At 41.1% G+C, this 19,855-nt stretch overlaps 2 protein-coding genes across 5 annotated transcripts in view; both read right to left on the reverse strand.

The window, feature by feature from the left end:
• The window catches only part of ube4b (ubiquitination factor E4B, UFD2 homolog (S. cerevisiae)), a 44,007-nt gene extending 35,901 nt beyond the window's left edge, over positions 1 to 8,106 (reverse strand). For all 4 annotated transcript variants that reach the window (XM_036531396.1, XM_036531394.1, XM_036531395.1 and 1 more), the window contains exon 1: positions 7,880 to 8,106. In XM_036531396.1, coding sequence (XP_036387289.1) covers positions 7,880 to 7,903 — 24 coding nt within the window. In that variant the 5' untranslated portion in view covers positions 7,904 to 8,106. The remainder of the gene's footprint in view (positions 1 to 7,879) is intronic.
• Positions 8,107 to 11,873: 3,767 nt separating this feature from the next.
• LOC118779175 (retinoid-binding protein 7-like) lies at positions 11,874 to 16,101 on the reverse strand. Its single transcript, XM_036531138.1, has 4 exons — positions 15,843 to 16,101; positions 14,764 to 14,942; positions 13,716 to 13,817; positions 11,874 to 13,529 (listed from the first exon to the last, which is right to left on the reverse strand). Exons 1-4 carry the CDS (start codon positions 15,913 to 15,915, stop codon positions 13,476 to 13,478), a joined length of 408 nt encoding a protein of 135 aa, XP_036387031.1. The 5' UTR covers positions 15,916 to 16,101; the 3' UTR covers positions 11,874 to 13,475.
• Positions 16,102 to 19,855: the final 3,754 nt, after the last annotated feature.

Genomic DNA, 19,855 nt, shown 5'->3' on the forward strand with positions numbered 1-19,855 from the left:
TCAGACGCCGGGAGATGAGAGCTCGGGACGGAGGTCTCGGGATGGGCCCGGGGCGGCCCGAAAGCTCTCCCCCGCACCTGCGACGGGGGGGGGGGGGACGTCTCGGCGTCTCGGAGACCCGGTCACCGCTGCCGAGGAGCGCGGGGCCGCAAGCTGTCAGCGCCGCAGAGGTAAACCCCGCTGACGAGGCCGAGGTGATGAATTATCCTCTGCATCTTAAGGACGAGTCACGCTGAAATCTGATCCGCTGTGATGAGGCCAGATTGCGTCATCGACAGGACGGCTAGGAGGGCCTCGCCGTGGGCTTTAAAGGACGTGGTTCAGAATGCTCGGCTGCGTCACGGAATTACCCGACACGCCACACAGAACGTACAAAGACCTTAATTTAGCCATTTTCTTCATTTTGAAAACACTGCTATCATTCTGCACCGAATACACTGTGAGTTTAAAGGGAACGGATTCTCAGAGGCTGAGCATCGTGCTCTGAGGCTGTGTGTCGCAATACCCTGCTCCCTCTGTATGCACAGTTCCTCAAACAAGCCAATATATGTCTGGGTTCATACAAACCCTAACAGTGAATATTTTTTCAACCGCAAACGCTGGGAATTAGCACAGCTACTCAGCCACCAAGAGTCTGTAACCTTTGATCTACATACTGCAGACACAGTCCTTTTGGCATGTGTCCCCATTAAGCTCATGGATAGGAAAGAACCTGATTGCATTATTAATGGCAACAAAATAATGTGCAGGTTGCAGATCCTCTCCGTTTCCATTTTGTATACAGGGGATAGCCCGTGACACCCGACTTTGTGAAAGTCAGAGACCAACTGACCTGTGATCAGAACGCATGCTCTAGCTTTGTAAAAGTAAGAGAACAACTGACTCCTCATCAGTACGACTTCTGGATTTTTGTCCTTTCGGTATTAGAGGGTTACAAAGACAGGGAATATTGACAGAAATTATGCGGCTGAGGTCATTTTCCTTGAACATGTGCCTGATTTTCGTAGTTCAAAGTTAAGAAGCTGGCACATTTCAGCTAAGCATTTTACTGCTGCTCAAATGGTAGAGAAAACGACCCAAGCACCCAAGTGTAGCCTGCCAACAAGCCAAGATTTTCAGACCAAACGGCAGCAAGCTCTTCGCCGGCACTCAGTGCCGACTTTAGACCATGGGACAAACCTACAAAAATGTGCCGTATCTCAGCATCCGTCGTGCAAATCTCTGTTAAATGTGGTTTTTACCTTTTGAAAGACTTGTGCGTAAAAAACAGAACCTAAGTTTACTCAGGCCATTCCCTGCAATCTTCCTTTGAAGGCATTTATGTTGCGGCACAGCACGAGACCTCCAGCAACTCCAGCCACAGAATCCAGACAATAAACAGGAAGAGCAACTACCATCTTTTTCACATTCTTGTTGCACGACACAAACAACAAACAAAATGATTTATCACAAGAACACAGGCCCACAATGCCCTATGCAGGTGACAAGGGGGTGTTCGCACAGTTGTGATCAAAGTGTAAACCATCTTGCACTGAAGTAATCTGTCCCAGAGCTCGAAGATGTGAGCTTAATCAAAGCTCCCTCTGGAACAGGCCTGCATGTTAGAATACAACCCTAGATATTGATGACATCGCTGTGGTTATCGCCTCCAGATAAGTAGCTGACATCTGGCATTTCCCCGCTGGTCTTCTGCAGCTTCTGAAGCGCACATCTGAGACGCAAGCCTCGGACACCTTTCGAAACGCGCTGAAGAGCGAGTTTCACCCTCACACGGATTCTCCTCACCCCTTCCCCACCGCATGCATACATCTCCGCCTCTCTGTGAGAATTTCACCAGGCAAGTTGCTAAGCTACAAAGCTTCCCGCTCAGGAAGTGGCTGAAACCAACAGCCCTCATGAGTGAAGCGCTCCATCTGTGGATAATGTTTACTTTTACACGGAGCTCTGGCGCTGGCAGGCAGGACAGAAGGGAGCTTTGCTCGGATTAAGGAGTCACGACAACACTTCGGCCCTCTCGGTTTGGTAGAAATCTAAACGCAAATCACAGTCCCCTCTAAGAATGCAGTCGAATCATTCTGGCTTCTGATCGGGGATTCCGAGCATTCCCTGGGAAGTCCTGCTGCATGCCCCTGTCTAAAGATAAACTCTCAGATTTAAGCATTTCTTTTCCTCGTTTGCCATACTGAATGTACTCTACCTCTAAGGGAAAGGGATATAAAAGTCAAATGGGTTCAGAACGTAAACTGCATACAGATAATTGCATACAGATTACTGTAACATACAGCTTCCTGATCCTAGAGTGGGTTGACACTTTGATTCCCTAATGTTATTTTCATACCTCTACAAGTTCCACTTTTCTCAGGTCATCTGGCCATTTCAGACAACTGGGAATCATAACTTCCTGGGCCCTTCTTCCCTGGTGTTATAACATCTTACATCATCAACAAGGATCACAGGTATACAGGGACATTTTATGCCCCTTTTCCATTGTAGAGCTGGAACCAGGCCCCAAAAGCAGGAGCTGAAGCTGATTTACGCTGTACAGCATGAAAGTTTTACCTCTGCGGTGCACACAACCACTGCTGTAGCAATTGACATCATGCCGAATGCTGGCACTCGTCCAGATCTAGATGACTGCCTAGGCTTCGTCTGAAGTCCAAGGCTGAGGTTCTCCTCAAACACAGACTACTTCTTTCTGCCTCTGGTTGTTTGAGGTGACTGGCGGTGGCAACATGATCCTTTCCCCCCCTCTGTGTTGACCTCAGATTTTAGTACCAGCATCGATGGACGAACAGTAGCGCAGCTGTGGAGACTTCACCAACAGCTCATTCCTGAGCAAAGCAACAATGCTAGCTGGGTTAGCTGACACAAGTCAGCAAGAGCAACAATACAACAGCCAGCCATTCAGAACCTAAAATCAGCAAACCAGCCTGGTTTTGGTCTTAAAAAATGGGGTATCACTCTACCTAGAGTAATAGCACTGCTTTAGGTAGAAGGCCAAACTGTAAACAGTGACACCCCTCCCCCCACCAACAACCTCTGGTGTTTTCTAGTTGTCATCTTTCAAACTTTACAAAAGCGTGCCGCCACCATACGTGGTGTCATATGAATGGTATATTCAGTTAATTAGCCTATCCATCACTCTCATTTGTACTGATATTTAAAAGAGATGTCCCTTTTTAACTGGTCAACTCAACAAATGTTTGTCATGGGGACATTACAGAAATTAGTTTCGCAATACGTAACATTTTAAACAGCAACTGTGTGTGACATAAATTCGGGCCTTCATGAGCGCAGAGGCTGTTGAGGTAAGACGAGCACAATGCCCAATCGTCGATTCAAAATAAGGGGAAAAACAGGGGGGAAAAAAGCCCATTTCTCTTCAAGCCACACTTGTTTCAGTTGAATTGGCCGGAAAGAGTGTGCTATTCTGAACTGCCGTATCCTCAGATCCCCCTTTTTCAAGGATTTTGTCATGTAAATTGCCGCTGCTGTTCTCCGGAGGACGGAATCTCAATCAGCTGTTAATCATTTTAAATGTTAGGCATCGAAACGCCTCTTTTAATTACAATGAACACAGTGTTCCAGAGATCCCCAGGGGGGCCGAGTTAATTCTGACAGTTCTGAGACAAAGGGCTTGATGACTGGAGAGGTGCACCGGGCTGGTGGCAAGCGCAACCCGAACAACGGGCCGCGAGACGACAGGAGGGCAGCGTGCGGCGCTCCCCTGGGCAGGGACTCTTCAGGACAGCCGGACGGCGGGCGCGCTTCAGTCTGCGGTTCGCTTAAGAAAGAGGACACGGCCGGGAAAAAAAAGGACATGCCTACCTCCGAGCTCAGCAAAAGAAACAGGAACTAATCATTAAGGCTGTCCTCGAAACCAGTGTAGCTCACTTTGGAATTGGGGGAACGGGGGAGGGTTTATTGTTTCCGTGGGCAAGACTCCCCGAGTTAGGTGTAGCTGCGGCTGACGCAAAGCAGCTCTGCTGAGACGTAGCCTAGCCTCTGCTATTTTGAGATGTGAGCACACGGCATGTGAAAGCACAAAGGGAACCATCAACCAGGCCTTTAAGTGAACACATTAAGATTCTCTCTCACATTCAAGCACAGCTATGCCTGAAAATATACACTAATTCTGCAGACAACATTTGTGTTCTGTCATAATGTTTTTTTTAAAGACAGATCAAAACCAATTCAGCTGTAGTCTCTAATTATAATATGTGATCAAAGCACCCCATTAAATGAGTGAACAACTGTTCATTTAGCATTGTAAAAAAAATGCAAGACCATTTCTCTTCACAGTGATGAAAGGCTGGATCTTGCTCTGTGCTCCAGCAAGTTCAAACTGAAAGGTATAAGAAACTGTTGTGGACTAACAGCACACACAACAAAGTACCAAGCAGTTATTTTGGCATAAGAGCAAATTAAAGGTGCTTTTGGTTATATGACAGAATATGACAGATATGTCACAGGTAATATGACAGAAAAGCTGCAAGAAAATACTAGGCTGTAGTGAAAATGGCTGAAGGTGTATCCATGGCTAGACTGTGCTAATGGTGAAACTAGTTGCTCGACCTACAGTCTCTATCGAGACAAATAAAAAGGTGGCAAATAATGAGGGAGCACGATAAAGAAACAATGCTGATGGTGTAAAAACGTATAAAGGTGTATAAACTTCTACATGTTACTGCAAGACATGTTCAACATTTAAAAATACTGGAGGACTAGTGGTAATGAGTCTACGCTTAAATGATTCTTCAGCAAATAGGATTAGTACATTGATGAAGCATCAAAATGTTGACTATACTTTGCTATGTAATGGAGGATTATTTTTTGAGTTTTAATTGTGACATTTCAAATGCATGGAGCAGTTACAAAAGTACTAATTTTTTCATGACCATGAATTTGCAGTTTTGTTGACTGCCACCCCCGCTCCCCCACACAGGGAAACGTGGAAGGAAACCCCGTATTCACCAAAAAAAAAAAAAAAAAAAAAAAACACGTCCTGTCCTCTTCTGTCCTGTTTATTTAAAGAAGAATTCTAGTCGAGTCATGCTGATGCTATGTCTGCAGGGTGTGCAGTTTAATTCATCTTTCCTCCCCACAAATTAGCTGCGTTTTAACTCCATCCATCCACTACGGTGACCATTTCACCCACAAACCTCCCTGTTCGACACTTATTAGCTGTTCATCTGTTAATGCTTACCAGATAGGCCTTCTCCCATCATCTGTTTGCAACTGTTGGTGTTTATGGCCCGTCTATGTTGCTTTGGCCAGTTTATGTTCATTTTAATGTATGGAACTTTGCTGCACACCAAATTGCAGGGCTAATGAAGATATAGGCCTTTCACGGAATTGTAATATTAATGTGGAGCCCCAGTTCCATGACTAAAAGGCATCATCTATATCTTCCATCTTAACTGCAACTGGATAACAACGTATTCCACTGACCTCATCAACTTACAGGCACTATGCACCCCCTTTTGCATTGTTGTCCAGGTATTGAACTGAATCTTTTCAGCGGCGCACCTATAGCTGCGCGTTGTGTGGCCTGGAATATTCTTTTCCCCTTTTCTCTTGCTTCAAATTACAATATGAAAACAAGCGGGTCCGGCTCTGGTTATGTGAATGTACAGAGGCCTTACTGTGTCACAAACAGTATTAAAACCGATGTCTCCTCAGTAAGCAGGCCACATGCTGCTGCGGCAGGGAGCTAGTGAGTCAGAAGGGGACTCCGGTACCCAACATACGACTCGGAGCGAGGAGGCGGTAGGAGTGCGCATGCTGCTCTGTGCGTTCACCATCAGCCGCAGACGCACGCAGCGACAGCCGTGTAAACTTGCCGTTCTTTACTTTCACTTTTTCAGCACAAGGCCCAATTGCTAATAAAGCTCGCCTCAGCTGAACAGGGGCAATGGGCGCAAGGTTGCCAATCAAACGATCAGTCTGCAGACCTCAGCAGTGTATCCTTTTACAGAGGGCTCCCTTGTGTTCCAGACTCACTTAAATGTCACAGTGCCTCCCACTTTTGTGCTTTTTTTTTGATGAAACATTTGATAAGATGACTAATAATGAGTATCATTATACATCATATTCAAATTTTGAGGAGAGGACAGAGAAGGAACTCTAGCTGTTCTTGCCCACTAAGTGTTCCCACTCTGGCAACCACCAGGTTACCACCTACCACACTGGCTAACTCAGAAAAGGAATTACTCAACCGAACATCCCATTGAAACAAACACTTAATGTGATCTAGTAATTCTAATTTAGTAGTAATTCTACAAAAAGAATTTCAGCAATGAACAGTGTATCACAGGGGACTGTTTTCCCTGACTAGGCTTGTCAAGAGGCCAAGGTCAAAGGTTGCCACTGCTGAACAAACTCTGGAAACGGAATGCTGTTTTTACTTGACTATATTTTGCCTATTAATTAATTATGATGAACTATAATCTTTGGTCTAGACGCAATCCTGCCATCTTCTACACAAGAGAGTGAGCTAAGAAGACAGTTTGAAATGCAATGTGGTGTGATGACAAGTTTTATGTAGCTTGACACCAAATTCTGATTGTGAAGGTGAAAAAACGACATACTGGTCGTTAAGAGGCATTGGTGTGTTTTTGGCTCAGAATCAAATGACTGATGTAGAACCAGGCATTGCACCCAACAGGGGTCGTATCCCACCTCTTAAAGTAATGCGATAGTCGGCTCCCACCTCTAACCCAAAGGTGACGCCAAGGGGAACAGGACACCATCGGACCCAGCGCAGCTCTAACCCCTTGCAAGCAGAGGAATAATCATAGTGATATTTTTTCTCAAGTGGCAGTACTCTGCTGCGAATGTCAATCTCGGTAGCGTCACCAACATACAGGTGTCATCGGTCCAGTGTACGTTATCTTTCAATGATGACAATAGTGTGGGGGTCTGTGTATATTTTAGTATGAACAAAATTTCAGCAAGCTGGAACATTAGCTAATTTCTCAAAGCGATAATTTGCCTTTCCTGTGGAGCACTCACCGAACACCTAAATGGATGGACAATAACTACAGCAACTATATAAAAACTAACTGCCAGAGAGACAGAGCTGCCAAGTCAGCGCAGTGTTAAGGTTGAAACACGGCTAAATTAGTAGCGCTAACTAGCAAGCTTGCAAATAACCGATAAAGCTAGAGTTCACATACAGACTATGTTGGCCATCATTCTCTGTTTTCACATGCCAATTTTATCTTCGCAAGCTATAAAGAAAATTATGCATTTTGAATACGTAGCTCGTTAGTCTAACTAGGTACTGTCGAGTTGTTAGCCGTCGTAATCAAGACCAGCTAACCAGCTATCTCTGTCATTCAATTTACGAGTTAACTACTTAGTGTTGAACACGCAATGTTAACAGTACAAATCTTTATTAGGGATGTATTAGCGCCACATATAACGCGATCGCTTTGTTTCGTGGACAATTACTATTCGGAACTAGCTAGCCAGCTAGCTACACACAGGCAGATCGGATGAAAATGACTGTTCTACACAAGTGCAGAGCTTTCGCTTTAGAGAAGAGAACATCGGCTAGCTACCAGTCAGTATTTATGAAGACAGCTGATAAATCATTCGATGTTACTCTGATCAGTTCAACACAGCATACGACAAAGGAATTGTACTTCGAGCGATTACAAGCTAGCTAGCTATCTTAACATTAGCTACAATGGAAGCTTGGCCCGGCTAAATAGCTAGACCCTAGCAACTGTACCCCATTTGCGTTAGCCAGAGCAGCTAGCAAGCTATCGCGATAGCCACTTGGTTATCTTTGCTGTTGAGAACAGAGCTCCTTTACAGTGAGACAAATCACGAACTAAATACTAATGTCAAAATTGGAAATGACCCATCTTACCTCGTCGGCACTAAGCTCCTCCATCGCTTTTCTTTTAATTTTAATCTCACTCTTGTCGCTATCCTTCTCTTCCAATTTATCTAGCTAGCTAGCTAATACGACCAAAAGTGCATAGTCTTACACATATAACAGGCTGATAAACGTCTATCTTGCTCTAATATATATTAGCTGAAAAGGAAAGGAACGATAACTGTATATTTTTCCGTTTTCAATGTCTTTCTACTGGTTTCTATAAAGAATGAAACAAACACAAAGTATTATTCATCAAAACAACAACGCGGCCATTTTGGAACTGGAGTCACGTGACCGGGTCTGGGATATAGCGAGCTGGCAAGTCCGGGGGACCAATCAGCGAACGACTGCGCACACAGCAACAGAGCATTGGGCGGTGCTTCCGTCGCGATCGCGAGTGTAACCAACGGCCTTTTTGGAAACGTCATTGTGCACCCCGGAGTGTGCGTGTGTTGTAGTATTCTGCTGCAGGATGGGCTTGCTGACTGTAACTACAGTGCCGCACGGAAGCTATGGGGCTAAATGGTGCATCCTATCTAGAAATGGGCCTTTTCAATAGGGTAGCTAGTTCAGCAAATTTGCAGGTACAGTCGCTGAAAAGGGTTTTTGGTAGCACTGGAGTAGTGGGGGAGGGTGCAGAATTTGACCAGAAATTTGACAGAAATTGTGGGATCACTTGCAGCAGTGTCCTCACCTTTGAACTGTTACACAAATATTCGATTTCCATGCAAACGTAACGCATTACTTTAATAGCTGTTCCTAAAATGAGCTTAGATTTCCCGAGCATAAGCCAGTACTGCAGTACAATAATTTTACAGAGCCTGAAACCCAGTGGCCCCTTTGATTGATCCACATGTTTCCATGACAACATAAAATAGAATGGCGACTGTGGTGAAGGAAAGGTGGATAGTTTGCACAGACTACAGAGAAAAGGCCACTTTTCCCAGCAAGAAGCACTCGCTGACATTTCACAGTGTTGCTCCAAGTTATGAATTAAGATGACAGTAATTATATACAATAAAGCATTAACCCTTTAACAATAGTATTACAGTCAGGAACATTTTTTTGTATGATGCAGGCATTTCCCCAGCAAGAAGAAGGTTCAGTCTCCCAGGTTTTTGACAAGGAGAGTGAACCTCTGAAGGTGTAATGCCAGGTATTTCAGTGGGAGAACACGGCACAGGAGACTTATTGCCTTTGAAAAGCAGTATCAACAGACTAGGTTAAATGGCTGTTGACCTGCATGAGATGTCCTGTGACAAATAAGCATAATTCTTCCACCAAAACAGAGTGCATTTCATGTACCAGTGAAACAATAAATTGTGAAATGTCAGCAAATTAATATAGAGTAGATCAATATGCAGAAAGAGTCAGCTGCACTTAGATGCACCCAGATGGTCAGTGGGTCTGTTCTATGTTATCTGAATTTGTCCTAATCATATACAACTATACTGGAGTTTTTCACTACCAAACAGCTGACCATGCTGCGAGGACGTCCTCTCAAAAGCTTTTGTGTTACGTGTATCAATATATATGAGAAGCAGAACCTATGTCATTGTATTAATGTGTGCTAAAAGAAATAAGATTAAACCTTTTATGCTACAAAATTCGCATCAGAACTATGGTCCCAAACCACCACTGTACTTGGAGTTTTGAAATAAAATAAAACATTTTATGATAATGGTGACACGCCTTGTTCTGTCCATTATATCAAACAGGGCTGTATTATGGTGTTCCTTTTTTCAAAAAAGTAGAATACCTTTATACCAGTCTCCCTAGGTTCACGTGTAAGGGAAGGCAAAATATAAAATATAAAATATTTTGAGTTGAGTCAGATCCTGGCCTGCCCTGCAGAGCTGGTGGTGTAGGCCAGCCTAGAGAATCCTTCCCTGGGCACATAGCAGGCTAACCTGCACTGCTCTCAGCCTGAACAGAGTGGTTTCTCTTGACCTAACCTGACCACAAGACTTCAACTTGTTGATGTTTCTTGGTCTCTCAGGAGATTCTTACTTTGCCTACTTGCTTGCACAGTTTCATAGGACCCTACCACAGTTCTTTATTTATGTTGTATGTTCCACTAGTTTCATAATATCTCTCTGGGACTGCAGTCTGGGAACTGCATTATGAAACCTGGAACAAGATAGTGGATAGGATTGGATGTATGATATTCTGTGGGATGCAGAAATTTTGCAGAGGGTCCTGTATCAAGTCAGATTTTAATGCAATGTGCACTTCAGGTGTTACATTGCACTGAAATAATGATCTCTGGGTAGCAAAAAGTGCTGCAGTAAGTCTAACCATCATCCAGCAACATGCCTACAGCCAGCTACCATATCTCCAGTATCAATCTCTGAAAAAAACATCTCACTAATACTGCGTCATCAGCTTTAATGGTTGAGGGAAACCTAAATTCATACTCAGCTTGAATGTTTGATCATATTGCCAGAGCTGTTTCTTTGACACATCCCCTTAGTTTGGCATTTTACCAGAATGAAACTTTTTCTCTCAAATGAGTTCACTGAAAGAAAGTGAGGAAGCCCTGTGTCATTCTGCCAGTGGAAAGTGCAGTGGTAAGCAATACCCAGACCTTTATTTAAAAGTTCACGGACATGAAAAGTGATGGAATGGGGACCTCTAGAGTCCAAAATGTAGTATGCAATATTTAATCATCATCTGTGCTATGAAAGGTTATTTCAGGTTCACAGACATGGCATGGAACGCCAAAGGACATAGCAGAGCACTCTTTCCAGTTTTAGAAACAAATAATGGTAAAAGAGATGCCATCTGTAGACAAAGGGCTTGTCACATATTTGTGGATGGAAAATCTGGCATTGCTGCAACATGCAGCAGCACAATCATGACTTAAGAAATAAAAAACCGAATCACCATTTCAAATGAAAAACATTGAAAAGGTGCATTAAGTAATTATGAGTCACGGTTATGCTAAGTGCTTTTACATATGTCAGTTTTAGCTGGAGCTGGGTCTATTGATATATATTGATATATATATATTTATGGCTATATTGATAGATTCTGTTGATAGATATTGCTTAGCAACTTGTTTGAGGTTCCTTTGCAATATCTGTAATGCTTTCAATATAAAAGTAAAAAGACAGATATATTTAATGTGTTTTAATATGAATACTAATATTAACTACTGTAACTATGTCACATAAGAATATTCATATTTTAATTCCATACATTTGTTTGTGAAGGACCTCCCTTCACCTCCCTTAGAAACTGAATGGGTGTTAAATGTGTTGAAAAATGTTAAATGTCCAAGGGCCCTTTTTCTTCTTTTTTATTCAAACCAATAGCAGATCATATTTCATCAATTGCATCAAAACCTGTTAACTGTTAATTGTTTGCCTGTTGTCAGTTTAATTGTCTGTGTATGTGTGAAGCCAGCCACTGGTTAATTGATGACACCTGCCTAATCAGAAGCATATTAAACACAGGTGTATGGGTGCTGATAGCACACTTTTGTGAGCAGTTCGTGGTGCTTCTGTCCAAGGCTGTGTTTTTTTTTTGTGTAAGATTGTTCCTTCATTTCTGTCGTTTTGTGAGAAGCATTGGCCAGCTTTGTTACAATGAGTAGTTCTTACTAATGCCTTTATAAAATAAGAACTGCATCTTTTAAAGACATGCTTTACAAAGGATCCATCTGAATCCAAAACAAATTTTCTTTGAAGTGTTACCTGTAGATCACAAATAGCAAATGAATTTAAAAAGGCATTTCAAAATGCATGACAGAATTAATAAGGGGATTTGAGTGAGGTAATGACTAAATATTTTCCACTAGTAAGAAGCAGGAATCTCTAGTTCACTTTCAAATGAGAGATGAACTTTCAAATACTCACTTGAAAGTGTAATGTTTAAAATATCACACAGCTTCCAAGCTATACTATTTTGCTAACAGCTTTCAGTCCAACTGAATGAAACAGACTGAACAATAAAGCAGAATTGCAAAACAGATTCAAAGCCAGTTCAATAGATTTAAATATATTTATTACAACTGTATGCATCAGGTAAGCCAATGAAAATGGACTGGAACAAGGACTGTGCTAGTGTTCTGAGGTATTTTTGTCTGATGAAATAATCAACACAGGTCTGCACAGTAGTTTGCATAGTCACAGTCATTTTAGGTAATTGTGATAGCATTTTTGAATGTAAATGTGGTAAACTCTTTTTCCACCACAATAAATAACTCAGACAATAGACAGCAATTAAAAAACAATGCCGTTGTAGTTAAGGCCATTCTACGAAACGCTGTAATAGTACATTGTCTTACTGAGCAACACATTCAATATATGAAGTCCCACCTAAAACTATGACATTGATACTCTGTGCTTATTCGAGAACTTGCAGACTCTTATTTCTTGAAAAATTGGTCCAGCCATTTTCTGCATGAGAAGAAAAGCACACCAATTTCTTTTCTGCCAAGGAAATGGCAACAAAGCCAACACATGACCTACAGACTGAATATTACAATACTGAGAAAACACTCAAGTTAATGAGTAAAATATTGAAATATTTTTTTTCCATTGGGGATGTATGCAGTAAACCATACATTGCTGAAAAAACAACTAACCAGCGCATTATATAAAATTTGTACAGCCAACATTAGTCCCCATATGGGATTTTTGATGGTATGTGATACCAAACAGAAGCTACATAAAATTAAACAAGACAAAAAAAGCTGTTATGTCAATTACTCTCTGTTAACATGTTTCATAAAAAAAGGATGCCTCAAGACCATGTATGCATTTAAAAACAAGCAGAGTAATGAATAGAAAAGTCAATGCTTACAGTAAAGCAAACTTTTCAAATGATGCTGTGGTGAAACTCCAATGTTTTTTTCTAATATGTCTAAAGCTGAATTGTTAAGTGAAATTATAGGTCTAATTATTGTGGTGCAGTAAAACAGATGGGGAAAATCACAGCATGTAAACGGTTAAGCAGTGTGGGACACTAAGGTGTACCAAATTAGCTTAAAATGATTCAGATAAAACTGTCCTATAAATATTTTTGCCATGTTTAACAAAATTCAATCCTGAGTCTAAGCACCATCTTGAAATGTAATATCAGTTTCCACCTGGGTTGGATTTCCTTATTTTCACTTTAAATGCTTCAACTCAGATGCCTGTGGGATACAAAACCAGATATATGCTGTGTTCTTCATATCGAAAATGTGTCAGGCATCAAATTTGAAAGGCAATTGGGAAATTTATTCAAGATGTTCTGTTAAATTATCAGGTTCCATATTGCAAGCATTGGTTGGTACATATATATTTTTGTCATTAGCATACATTTGAACACCTACATCTGCACAGGTTTCAGGTATGTTGTTGAAATATAAAGTAAATGGCAATGGGCCTAAAGGAGGTCCTTGAGGGATTCCTTTTCTACTTGTAAAGTCCAGAATTTTACACCATTATTCCTACACTGTCCTACAATAATATAACAATCCTAAACTGACTAGTTTTAAGTTGTTGGTGTTCTACATCAAAGAAAGTGTTACTCACATGACCTGCCCCCACCGACCCACTAAAAAAACTTAAACATGTAAGAAAAATAAATTTGATCAAGAGCTCTTTTTATAAATTTGTTTGCAGACTTGATCCTCACAGCGAAGCTCCTTTGAGAGAAAAAGAGAGAAGGGACATTAATACATTTATATTGATTCATATTGTTTTTTTCATAACAAATAATTGTTTATAAAATGTATGTACTGCTCACTGTGCTGTTAATCTGTATTAAATCAACTCATTTCATTTGCAGTTGCTAACTGGGGTGTCTCCCAGCAGAGAGTAAATTAATGTACCAGATGGAGCTCGTCTCCCTCTATCCAGTGAGTCCAGCCTCGGTTCTTCTTCTCTCCTCTCTGCACACACACCAGTTTGCTATTCTCCCAGTTTACCACACTCTGAGGATGAGGCAAAAAAAATACATTACCCATATATGTCACTGTTCACTGTTACATATCACCATTAAAACTGTGTTACAATAATGTACTCACATGATCAACAAAGAAACTCTTATCATCTCAATTTAATGATCAAAGACTACCTTATTTTGCCCACCCTGACTTATTCAACAAGCATTTGGATTTAAAAACATAATAAATTTAATGACCAGTACAGGCTATTTAGGCCAGCTAGCCTCGTTACTCTGACTATAGACTAGTATGCCTCTAACACTGAGTCAAGCCTTGAGTGATCTTGAGTGGTCTTGAACAATCAAAGGGTCTCTGCTCCCACTATGAATCCTGATAAATTATGCCGTGTACTAACTGTATTGACTACCTACTGCTTGAACACTGATTGAGATGGAAGAAATTATGGTGAAACCAAAAAAAAAAAGGGGGGGGGGGGTAAAAACAAACTTTATACAAACACAGATGGATTTTCCCTGGGAAATATATTTAGGGCATTCACCTCTTTCCTGACCTCTGACCTTTTCTTTGTGACCATTGGCTATTCTTAGGTCTTTGCTGCTAATTGCTGTAGACTCTTGGTGAGTTTTAAAAATACATCTGGGCTTCTTATAAATATATGCTACACTTCTTAATGATAACATTGTTTTACTTCTTTGAAGTAAGTACAACTGAATTAATGTATGCTTCTTGAAATGTGTATACATATGTGTATATACTTCATTAATGAGTAATAATTAAGGCACTTGTGCACATGATGATGGGATTTTACAATGATGCAACACCTTGCCTGTTTGCTCATGCAAGCAGTCATCACTCTGTGACATCATGCAATGTGACTTCCTGGCCTGAAGGGGGCATCTCACAAGGGAAGCCACTGAGACGCACCATGAGAGTAACACAGGGTGTCTGTGAGGGCTCTGAATGTCATCACCACCTGGCATATCCTGTTGTCCAGTCCTTTGGTCACCTCCTCATACTCCTCCCCTATCTTGAATGAACAGGTGTAATTCCTGAAGGTGGTCAGTGTTTTAATGGTGAAGGAATCCCCATCTTGCTCAATCACCTTCTGTGGCTTCAACATTTTTGCGATCTTGCGCGTTGCAAAGTCAATGCCTAAAGAGACACAATTCTGAGAGGTCAGGGTCAACATACAGAAAACTGTGGGTCAACCCTGTAATCAGTGAATGACTAAAATTCGTCTAATGGAAGGACTTCCATATTCCTTAAAATGGGAGGACTTGAGGACTGATACCAATTAGAAGTGAACTGGTGTTTACACAATACTACTGTAGCCTATACTCTTTATAAAACCATCATAGATTGCATACAGAGTTTCGCTTTGCTTACTTATGGGGGTGTCATGGTAACAGGTGTCATCTGTGACGTTCTCAGAACAACTCAAATTCAGGGAAAGAATTATCTCAGAAGAGGTTTTGCACAATCGGCAAAATTAGACTTTCCAAGGGTACAAATGTCACCTTGGACTGAGAAACAACCACAACCACATTTCAGTCAATTGAGTACATAATGAGATGTGTCTTGAAAACAACTTGATAACCGGGATTTCTTTCTCTTTGGTTAACACGACTTTGATATGACAGCACATGACGGTAGCCTCTTGTCATCTTGTCAACACAATTCTTTTCGATCATGGTCATAAAACTAAGCTAAAATTCATTATGAAATGTTTACGTATTACGAAAGTCATAATAATGAAACGTGGCCTGTGCATGAGTTCGTTCGTTCACCTGTTACTTTTTTCAATTTAATGAAAGCGCAGCTATTACAATGTATTAAGCATAAGAGGTCGCTGAAATACTATCACACTTGATTGGGTTTACAAAATGGAACATGAAAATGATAAAAACATGAAAAATGCAACTTCTGCGCACTAAGGGATGGGTAAAGGCATACAACAACTGTGACATATAGTACCATGATCGTAAAAAAAAAAATAATAATTCGGTACATTAACTTTTAACGACCTAGCAATTATATTTCGCCCCCACTCACCCATTGAAACCATGTAACCTTCAAAGTTTTCGTTGCTGACGATGTCCCAGGTGCCACTGTAGTCCGCTGGCATGTTGAATATGAAGACGGACGCAAAGCTCGATGCCAAATTGTAGTATAGCGGTAGGTCGACCAGCAGCCTTCAAACTGAATCCAGTTCCTCAGGTCATAAGAGTTTTAAATAAGGGTGTGTGCGGGGCAGTCTATTCCATCTGGGGCTGTGTGGTGTTTAGAAATATGGGTAATAGGTGAACAACTGGTGAAAGGGTCATGCGGACCAAATGTGCGAGTGTGATTAGACGCGGTGAACTTTAACACATGTCCTAAAGCTATTTTGGACACAGCGACAAAAGGGAAATAAACAGGGGCGTACGCATGACTTTTTGCACGGTTCTGAAGGACAAGTAACTTAATTGTTCTCGCAATAATGTGGAAAAAAACTGATGCAATAAGCATATGGTGTTAAGCGTATTATCTGTCTCTGTCAACCAGTAGCAGCAATTCGTAAGTGCAGTATTTCTATAACAATGACCCATCTCAGACGATTTATATTCGCTTAAATCAGAGATCAATTTACGTACATTAAAAAAAAAGACCAGAGGTCTAACACTTAAGGCAAGTGAGTCTTCATGCTAGTTAAAGCTAATTTCAGATGCTCCATGTGGGCAAAATGACCAAGCATAACTATTTCATGCCAATATCCATAAAACAGGAAGGGCGAGTCTAATCATACACTTCTCCACAACTTGGTCAAAATGGCAGTAGTTGCTTGGATACCTCCTGCTATGTCCGCTACTGATCCAGCAAAACCCGAAGGTGTACAAAATCAAGCCTTAATAATTACATTCTCCACAAGGTGAACGTTAATCACAACCACCATCACAACATAACCATAGGCTATTACCAATTATTACACTGTTTCCATGTTGAGAGACTGAGATTCAGAGGAGAAAGACAAGAAAACATTTAGGGGGGTTGTGTAAGGAAACATACTGATTTCACATGCAAAGGTATTTCTCAAGAATGTGAGGACTTCCTGGCTTGACCTGACCGTTCAGCCTGAAATTGCAACAGATGTGAGCTGATTGGCACAAATCTTCCTCCATAAGGTTTTCTCTCCTCCTTCTGCATTGTCAGTACCAGATGGGAGATTGGGGTATTGGGGTTATTTATTGGCTTGATCATATGAAAAGTATGTTACGCTTACTGTGGTATTAAAAACAATGAATTTGAAGATATACATAGGGATACGGGATACAGGGTATGAAGTTGTTATAAAGCGCCCTCTAGGGGTGTCACTGATTCATAACCTGTAATTAGTGCAGCGCACCTCACTAGGACCTCACATGTAAACTCGTGCTGGATGCACCAAAATGAAAAATGTACAGCGGTGGTGTGTTTCTGACTAAAAAAATTATTTTGTCCTTTGCAAATTAGTCAACAAAGAACGATCCGTCTTGGTGGGTAGATATAGGTTACACATATTAGAGAGGTGGCATTCTTGCAGTCAGAGCGCATAGATGGGGTTATATCACTGGACACATCTGTTGTAAAGGTAAGACTTTTGTAAGTTACTTTTTGAACAAGAGTGTCTACCAAACAACTAATTGTAAAATGTAACTAACCCAATAGAATATGTCACTGGAGGGATAACCGCTGTGCTAAAGAATATGAAATCATAGAGGTAACATCTCAGCGCGGACTGCGATAATACAAAGGTCAGATCAATGATATGACATCATAGGGGTGATATCTCAGTGCAGACAGCTATAAGACAGTAAAGAGTTTCCATGCAGAATACTACATCATAGAGGTGATATCTCAGTGCAGACAGCTGTAATAGAGAAATGGTTTCCATGCAGAATACTACATCATAGAGGTGATATCTCAGTGCAGACAGATGTAATAGAGAAGTGGTTTCCATGCAGAATACTACACCATAGATGTGATATCTCAGTGCAAACAGCTGTAATAGAGAAATGGTTTCCATGCAGAATACTACATCATAGAGGTGATATCTCAGTGCAGACAGCTGTAATAGAGAAATGGTTTCCATGCAGAATACTACATCATAGAGGTGATATCTCAGTGCAGACAGCTGTAATAGAGAAATGGTTTCCATGCAGAATACTACATCATAGAGGTGATATCTCAGTGCAAACAGCTGTAATAGAGAAGTGGTTTCCATGCAGAATACTACACCATAGATGTGATATCTCAGTGCAAACAGCTGTAATAGAGAAATGGTTTCCATGCAGAATACATCATAGAGGTGATATCTCAGTGCAGACAGCTGTAATAGAGAAGTGGTTTCCATGCAGAATACTACATCACAGAGGTGATATCTCAGTGCAGACAGCTGTAATAGAGATGTGGTTTCCATGCAGAATACTACATCACAGAGGTGATATCTCAGTGCAGACAGCTGTAATAGAGAAGTGGTTTCCATGCAGAATACTACATCATAGAGGTGATATCTCAGTGCAGACAGCTGTAATAGAGATGTGGTTTCCATGCAGAATACTACATCACAGAGGTGATATCTCAGTGCAAACAGCTGTAATAGAGAAGTGGTTTCCATGCAGAATACTACATCATAGAGGTGATATCTCAGTGCAGACAGCTGTAATAGAGAAGTGGTTTCCATGCAGAATACTACATCATAGAGGTGATATCTCAGTGCAGACAGCTGTAATAGAGAAGTGGTTTCCATGCAGAATACTACATCATAGAGGTGATATCTCAGTACAGACAGCTGTAATACAGTTTTGTGTTATAGAGTCTGTTAAGTGTGATCAAATGGCAAAATTAATTTAGCATTTCTCTTAAAAATGGGCCAATTAGACAGAAACTAAAATAATGATCCATCTTGGTGGGTAGACATGGGTTACACATATCAGAGAGGTGGCATTCTTGCAGTCTGAGCGCATAGATGAGGTTATTTCACTGGACACATCTGTTGGAAAGGTAAGACCTTTAAGATTCACTCTGAATAAGAGCATCTACCAAACAACTATTGTAAAATGTAAATAATGCAATACAATATAACTTTGGAGGGATGACAGCTGTGCTAGAGTAGTGTTTTCCATGAAGAAAATGATGTCATAGAGGTGATTTCTAGAGTATTTTTTCCTGAGAGATTATGACATCATAGAGGTGATATCTCAGTGCTGTCAGCTATAAGAGAGTAGAGAGATCCCTATAGAGAAAATGACATCATAGGGGTTATGGCTCAGTGCAGACAGCTGTAATAGAGAAGTGGTTTCCACGCAGAATACTACACCATAGAGGTGATATCTCAGTGCAGAGTGCTACAATAGAGCGTTTAGATCCCTAGAGAAAATTACATCATTGAGGTGACATTTGAAGCAATGATGTCCCTACAAAATATGACATCATAAAGGTGATATCTCAGTGCTAACAGTTGTAATATAGTAGTGTGTTCCCTACAGAGTATGACATCATAGAAGTAACATCTTAGTGCAGACAACTGTAATTGAGTAGTGATGTCCCTGCAGAATATGACATCATAGAGTTGCTATCCTGGTGCAGACGGTTGTGATAGAGTGGTGTTGTCTCTAAAGAATATGAAATCATAGAGGTGATATCTCAGTGCAGACGCCAGTGCTACAGTAGAGCTATCCCTACAAAATAGGTGTCAGACAGTTTGTTCAGTGAATGTGCCAGGTTTTGTGTTACAGAGTCCATTAAGTGTGATCACACCACAAAATTTGTTGTTCTCTTTAAAACAGTCAGAAAAGAAAATAATGATCCATCGTGGTGGAATTTAAGAGTCCATTAAGTCTGATCAGTGTCTCGATTGCTGAAACTCATTTACAGCCTCTTTTCCTGTAAATGGGAAGAATTACATACATGATTACCACTAGATATGCGACTTCTGTCCAGGTTCAGCTTCCTGCGTTGTTTCTGGGTTCATCTTTGATATAGGGAATGATGGATATAGCTTGATGGTCCACCCTCTTCAAAAGCTTTTAATCTTTCATAGGAATTTC

The sequence above is a fragment of the Megalops cyprinoides genome, chromosome 6 (genome assembly GCF_013368585.1).
Source record: "Megalops cyprinoides isolate fMegCyp1 chromosome 6, fMegCyp1.pri, whole genome shotgun sequence".
Classification (NCBI taxonomy): domain Eukaryota; kingdom Metazoa; phylum Chordata; class Actinopteri; order Elopiformes; family Megalopidae; genus Megalops; species Megalops cyprinoides.